The sequence below is a fragment of the Podarcis filfolensis genome (assembly GCF_964270895.1).
Source record: "Podarcis filfolensis genome assembly, chromosome: 6".
Taxonomy (NCBI): Eukaryota; Metazoa; Chordata; class Lepidosauria; order Squamata; family Lacertidae; genus Podarcis; species Podarcis filfolensis.
In genome coordinates this window covers 53,067,919-53,075,271 of record NC_139609.1, presented here as the reverse complement: position 1 = coordinate 53,075,271, position 7,353 = coordinate 53,067,919, and the positions used below count along the sequence as shown (strand labels likewise).

At 43.7% G+C, this 7,353-nt stretch overlaps 1 protein-coding gene across 6 annotated transcripts in view; it reads right to left on the bottom strand.

Moving 5' to 3' along the window:
• Positions 1–641: 641 nt before the first annotated feature.
• MICAL1 (microtubule associated monooxygenase, calponin and LIM domain containing 1) overlaps positions 642–7,353 on the bottom strand; it is a 43,345-nt gene continuing 36,633 nt past the window's right edge. For all 6 annotated transcript variants that reach the window (XM_083617878.1, XM_083617877.1, XM_083617876.1 and 3 more), the window contains 6 exons: positions 7,252–7,331; positions 5,777–5,878; positions 4,118–4,211; positions 3,908–4,004; positions 2,913–2,986; positions 642–2,029 (listed from right to left, as the gene is read on the bottom strand). In XM_083617878.1, coding sequence (XP_083474004.1) covers positions 1,866–2,029; positions 2,913–2,986; positions 3,908–4,004; positions 4,118–4,211; positions 5,777–5,878; positions 7,252–7,331 — 611 coding nt within the window. In that variant the 3' untranslated portion in view covers positions 642–1,865. The remainder of the gene's footprint in view (positions 2,030–2,912; positions 2,987–3,907; positions 4,005–4,117; positions 4,212–5,776; positions 5,879–7,251; positions 7,332–7,353) is intronic.

Sequence of the window (7,353 nt, the reverse complement as noted above, 5' to 3'; positions counted from 1 at the left end):
AGAGCTGGGATTAGCAGTCTTCAGGCTGAATTTCACCCTTTTAGCGGCTTAAAACATCTTGGGAGAGATGGAGACCTATATGCAAATGAGACCAGGAATCCTACCTTTGGTATGTAGATATATTTTTCTTACCATGGATGACCCCCATCCTACCACCCCTGCCCCTCTTCATTGTGCCAAGCTGGCAAAAAGTACTTCTCATCTAGCAGGCAGAAATGTGTTTGGTGTGTTACTGAAGACGTAGTTGTCAACCACGGTTACATTGAGAACATTGTGAGAGGCAGCATGTAGATAGCCCAGATAGCAACCAGGTCTGTGAAAGCATGTAGGTAATCATGTCCAGCCTAGAACAGCATCTTTTTGATGCATGTGAGTGTTTGTTTAATAAGCTTAACCAGTAGCCTACTCTTCCTCAAAGGGTTCAGAGCAGCTTTCATCGAGGTTTCTCCCATCTGGGCACATTACCTGCGTATCTTCATTATGTGCCCTTCCTTGCCATTCTCATTTAGTGAGAGAAAGGCAGGCATCACAGTTGTCTTCTCAAAAAGTTTAGTAGAGCCCAAGAAAACTTCAGAAGATACCTGTGGGATTTTTTTTTTCTTGTGTTAAATTAGCTTGGATGAGAAAAGGCAGGACAACACTTCCAGCTCACTCCATGCATCTTTATTGAAAGAGGAGCACACAGCCCGTAAAAAGAGCTGTGACTTAACAGCAGTTCAGGCATGGCAACCTTCTGATTCTAACAGGTAGCCATCTCCTCAGCCGCAGAGGTCTGACCCTTGTTCTGTAAAGGGGCTTGCTGCAGGAGCAGTTTATGGTGATGAAAAAGCGCCCCTAATTCTTCTCTAGTGGCTGTTCTTTTATTGCTTTGGGATACTATATTCAGACCACACCTGTGTGGTTTTATAGCTGGCAATCCATTACACATGTAAGTAGAGTGTGAGTGGCAAAGATACCTATCCAGATACTGTGTGACAGGATCACACTTCTCCAGTGGCCATGCTGTTTTTTATTATAATTCCTGGCAGGCTGCATGACAGGTCTGTGCCCCCTCCCTAGTAATACCCTGTAAACTGTTTATATTAGAAAGGCCTTGCTGGTGTTGTTGGGACTCCCAACTCCCTTCAGATCCAGCCAATGATCAGGGATTATAGGAGTTGTAGTCCCAACAACACTGGGTGGGAGGCACAGGTTCCCTACACCTGGTTTGTATATTAAATTATTTAGCATTTATGCCCCTCCAAATATCTCATGCTAGTTTGGGAGTGGGAGGTGCAAGTAATATTGCTCTGCTGGAGCTTGGGTGAAGGCAGAAATGCTCCCTTGCACCCCAGCAGCCCCCTACTACCGAAGTGGCATGAAAGAGGAGCTGTCCTGGTAAGCGAGGCCTTTTTCATAGGGGAGAATGCAGGCAGCTATAGATAGTTACATGTGCACTATTGTCTCCCTGTAGCCAGTATAAAGAAGAATTTGGAGGACAACCTTAAGACACACTATAATGAAATCACTTATTGGCAAAAAGAATAAAATAAAAAACAGCCATGTTTCCAGTCTTACTACTTAAAAACACTCGCATCAAGGTCAGCCTTGTTCTCCTTACACCTAATAGCAGCTACCAAACACAAACCTGCAGGGCGGTGGGGAGGGCAAGGGACTCAATCCCAGGCTGCTAATGAATGAACTCACTGAAGTGCCTGATGCTGATAGCACAGAGCTGCAGCCAGCACCTTGGCCTTCATTATTGCTGGGGTGCCTCGGACAGATCTTTGCTGAAGATCACAGTCCTCTGCAGATACGTGTTAAAACGGAACTTGTGTTAAAATGTAGCTTCTGCACAGAGACAAAAGCTTCAATATAGCCAACTCTCAAATCTTCCCAAGGTCCCCAAATGCTGGTGCTTGCTCATAAAGCTCACTGAGACGCTTCTTCTCCTGCATCTCAATTAGGGCACTGCGCTGGTTCACAACCTCCAGCAGCTGGGACAGGATCTCCTTCTCTTTCAGCTGGTCTTCTAGGGTTTTTGAAGTCTCTTTAAAAAACACACACACACACACAAAATGCAGCTCAAAGTCAGTCACTATTATGGCATAGAAAACAGGGAGCCTGTGGTCATCCAGATATTACACGACTGCATCTCAAATTATCCCTGCCCATTGGCCAGGAATCATAGTCCCAACAATCTGGAGAGTCACAGGCTCCCCACCCCTGCTGTGAATGAAATCTCTGTTTAGCGTCTGTATATTTAATTCTTCTCAGCAGTTAAGTGAAATCAGGCAGACAGCTTGTCTCCATTATTACGTTCCCAGAATTGCATTCTGTTTAGGACAAATTAATCCACATACCCCGTCTTCTCCATCACCAGTGTGTATTTAGAAACATTCTATACACACAATGAAAATATCTAACCCTAACAACAGATCATGAGAACAAAGGAGCTGGTTCAAAGTTTGAATAATTAATCCATGCTAAATTAGCAGGGGGTGGGCAGGAATCGCATGCACTGCTTTCTGCAATGGTACGCAGGTTTTCTGTTAGAAGCAGGTACATAGAAGATGCCAGAGTTCATTTACTTGGATAACTGACTAACGGGCTCTAACTAGAATACAGCAGACATAACTGAGTGCATAAAACAATTCTGCTTGATGCAAGAGACTTGGGTTCCTTTGCTTAAAGCCCAAGAGAATCAGATATAGGAAACAGCAGGGTAGCAAGCTTCTGTTTCATGTATCCATCCTAAATGGCCTTTCCCTCCCCTCATTCAATCAATTAATTTACAGTAATCAATTCTGTGAATGAATAAAAATATGCTCCTACTTAACTGGGCAGCAGTTACAAAAAATAGCTTGGCAAGCATTTCTTGGGTTTGTCTACATTTCCTAGTATAAACCTGGACCCCTTATACTCTCTCTTACCGTCCATATTATCGTATTGGCGCAGCTCATGATCCAGTTGGCACTGCTGTTCCTCTAGTTTCAGCTCTTGAACCCTATGGGGTAAAAAATAACAACTGAGAACTTTGGTCATTTATAATTGAGCAGCTCATGACAGTATACAAGATCCACTCTTGAGAAGTCTTCCAATTGATTCTCCCTTTGTCAGTAACAGTCCTCTGTATACTGTCAGCTCAAATATCCATATACTTTAAGCCTCATTAAGAACAGACTATTGGGCATGAGTTAAAGTAGTAATGAATAAGGCATGTCTGCCTTGTCTAACTGGAGCTTCCCAGGGAAAGGTCCTGTTCTCCCTGAGATAGCCAATACTTCTGCAGTTTACATTACCAGGGGAGTAGTTCTTCTATATACACATGGCAGACTTTCAACATAAGGTCTGGTCCAGTGCCAACTTTGCATGGGTTCATTCTCAGAATTCCCACTGCTGGTCTGCATCAGCCTCCCAGATGTTGCTGGACTCAAGCTCCCATCAGCCCCAGCTCATGTGGCCAGTGGACAGGGATGATGGGAGCTGTAGTCCAATGAAAGGCTGGTGTATGTCACATTCTGCCAGCTGTGTGTGTTTTGTTTCAAATGAGCTAGCTGTTTAAAACCAAGCAAGGAAAGGGGACAAAAATGACTTTTTAAAATGGCTTAGGGGACTAAGATCTGCTACTAAGTTCAAGAGCAACTCTAAGCCCCTTAACCTCCCTTCCCCACCCCTGATTGGCACAGTAGTTCTATTCATGCTGTCTGTGTGACACATCATCTTCCATCACTCTGAATATGAACTAGGTTGGGTTGTTAAAGGCATTCAAGGTAGGGCAGGAACCAGAAGAATGCAACTGTGGTATCAAAAAAAACTGAGCACTACATGTGATAGTACAGGAAGGAGCAGTGCTGTACCAACTCCCCTGTGATCAGAACTGACATGAGTACCAGGTCTCAAAACTATGAGAGGCATGGTCTCTTACGCAATCATGAGGTCAGACTCCTCGCACATCAGGCTGTTCTTCTTTTGGACCAGGGAAAGCAGCTGGTTCATCCATTGTTTTAGTTCAGCCTCTGTTCCTGGAGGATAAAGGAGGGAAGAAGTTATCCCGGGAGTACAGCTGCCTTTGCATGTATTATCCATAGGCTGCAGCCTCACCCCCGTCTCTCTTGGCGGAAGCCCAGGCTCTTACCTCTCTCTTCCCGCAGAGATCGCTCCAGCTCTATGCCCTGTTGTTCAAGCTCTCGGAAAGTCACTTCAATCTCTTCCAGCCTCCTCTGGATTGACTGGAATGCCCAAGCAAGAAAGAGTTGGTCAAATGAAGAAAGCATTTCAAAGTGTAAGGAAGAGGAACCCAAGCACGGGTGGATAGCTTCCCAGAATAGCTGGCAGGAACTCTTATAGGGTAGTAGTACATTTTTGGCAAAACCTGGCAGTGCTTATGATTGTCTGTGAAGCAAAAAATGCCCATGTGTTACATCATTAAAAATCTAAGGGCATGATCCAATCCCTCCTGCACCTGAAACTGTGGATGTACAGGCTACTTAAGACTAAGTGTAATTTAGTCATTTTACAGTCTCTTGAATATTTCTGCCATTAACTTTATATGTGCGTACCATCTGCAACAGTTTAGAACCTATCAACTGTTGTGAAATAACTCACAAAGGATTTATAACTATCACCAGCCCTCATCACGCTCATACAGTTCTATAAATTAAATTTTGAAATACTTTACACCATTAGTTGAATGAGCAAAATAGTCAACCTAGGTGTTTCGGCACAGGAAGCAGCACACCATTTCCATGTAACCCAAACATCCTGCACCTGTGAGCTTCAACTGTATATATACACTGTACACAGTAGTTATATACAGCCTTCCAGAAGCAGGTCTGCTTGAGATGTTTTATTATTTAAAAGCATTTCTAAACTGCGACCCTATTTTAACATCTCTAAGCGGTATGAAAAAATACAACATAAAAACCAGTGAAACAGTATAAAAATTAATTAAGAACCTGGCACAATCTTCTGGCGCTGGGGCTCATGGGAGTTTATCCTCCCAATGTTCTGAAGTGCATCACATTCCAGTTTCAGGAAGCCTAACCTACTTATATGGGGTGGGGCATTAACAGTGGGAGCAACTAGGGTACAAGAGGAAAAGTGGGGGAAGCTAAGTGAGAGTTTACATCTAAATTAACAGGAAGAGGGCTCCAAAGTGGAGAAAATATGTGGTGCATGGGTGATACTAAAGCCAGGAACTGGTACTATCAAGCCAGTGGAAATGGGCTATTTCACATTAGAAGTGAACACTGTTTTTTAGTCATTCGTTCATTTGTTACAATCCAGCTTGGAAGGGTGTATGTATATATATATATATATATATATATATATATATATATATATATCCTAAAGGGCAGATTAGAAGTCCATTAAATAATACTTTTTATACAGGTCAACAATGTCACACATCATTAGTCCTGGTATAGGGCAGCTCCCTATTTTATGCAGCAAACACAACAAGGGTGATTCCCTACCCCAAGTGAATCTTTAAGCATTCATGTACTGGAAACCCTTCCTGGAACAGCTGGATGTCTACACAATGAATTTTCTCTGGGAAATGGTTGTAAAGCTTGGATATATGCAAGCAAACATTCACCACATAAAGCGTGCAGCTGTTTATAATAACAGGGAGAATCTCTAGAGACACCTAACAGCCTCGGGGCCTGAGATGTGAAATAGCAGGCTGCAAGGTATCTGAAGCTTCCACCCTTAATTTTTGCAGCCCCATTCCTCACTGGGACGATCCCTGTAAAAGTATCAGTGCCCGTCCACCAGCGGAGCATGCAATTATTACCTGCGCTTTGCAAAACCTTTTCATTTGTGCCTCTTTGGCTCGTCGCATCAGTGTCTTCTTCCACGTTGGATACTGAGGTTCTTCAGTGAAGCTCAGGAAATGCTGCAGCCACAACACACAAGCAAGAATCAAATGAGATGTCTTTAAAAGCCGCTGCCCACCATCTAAACTGCAGCCACAGTTTAGGGCTAGGCTACTGCATACTTTGCAGCTATAACCAACAGTGACCCAGCCCCTTTACAAGAAGGTACAAAAATAAATACATAAGCCCAAGGTGCCTGGTATGACATCACCGGGGAAAAGAAGAGTGAATTGTTATCGCAAAATCGAGAGCAACTTAATGCTCAGAGTCAGTCTGGCCTACCCTGCAGCTGCAAGAAGTCTTGACAGAGTGACTCACTCTCCAGTCAAAACATGTTGTGTAGACAGGACCATGCCCAGAATGCACAATGGAGAGGGTTGTCTTCAGGGCTTTGTGAGGTTCTTGTTAGTCATCCTTTCAGAACACGGATGTCTGCTGCTGTTCTTACAGACCCACAAGCCAATTGCAGCCCTCTTGAGGGGGAATTCCAAATATTCGTCTGTGGTCCTTTTCCAGATGTGTGTCATAAATTTAGGGCCTAGCACCACCCATCCAAACTGGGGATAGGGAGGAGCTCCATGGATAACAAGGTGCCTACTGGAGCTTCCAACCAGCCACACCACTTGGCCAACTACTTCTGAGTTTCCCTTTGTTGATGTGAAGTACTGGGAGTGTGAAAGACTTGTGGCCTGTTGCCATTGAGATGGAGGAGATGGGGCAATGGGAGGAGTTTGGGGAAGAAAAGGAGAATGAAGATGGGGGTGTACAGAGAAACCTGTAGGGTAAGGAAAGAGAAAAGGGGGGGTAACAGATATGGAGAAACTTGTGACAGTATAGGGGGATAAAAGCAAATGATGGGATGCAGACTTTTAAAAAAATATATAAACTCAAAAATTAATAGGCTAGAGAGAGAAAAAGAAGAGAGAATGTGAGCGTGTTGAGTCAGAAAACAAAAAGGAGCTACAGAGAGGGAGAAAAGTGAAATTTTTTTTGGAGAGGGGAGAGAAAAAGAAGTAGAGTTAACAGAAGGGTTCTGAGAGATGCAGTGGTGAGAGGAATCCCATGATTTGCTGAAGAGATTATGTTAAAAACTGAAAGAAAATGCTCTTCTGCTGTTAAAAGCAGAGAATTGAAGAGTTGGAAAGGACCACAAGGGTGATCTAGTCCAACCCCTTACAATGCAGGAATCTCGCCCAACACAGGGCTCAAACCCATGACACTGAGATTAAAAGTCTTATGCTGTACCAACTGAGCTATCCCAGTTTTGCTAGGTTTGGATGTCGTGATGATAACACAGCCCTCCTGAGTTACTGAAAATGAAAATGGTCCTGAAAGTGGTTTGAGTTGTGCTCGTTTGCTGTGGTGGAATTGAAGTTTGGGCTTCTACACTCACAATATATGCTGCAAGATCTTGGGTCGTTGCTTCTTCCTCCTCTTCTTCCTCTTCACTGTCACTGTCAATCTCCAGAGAATCTGTCAAAAAAAGGACAAGAGA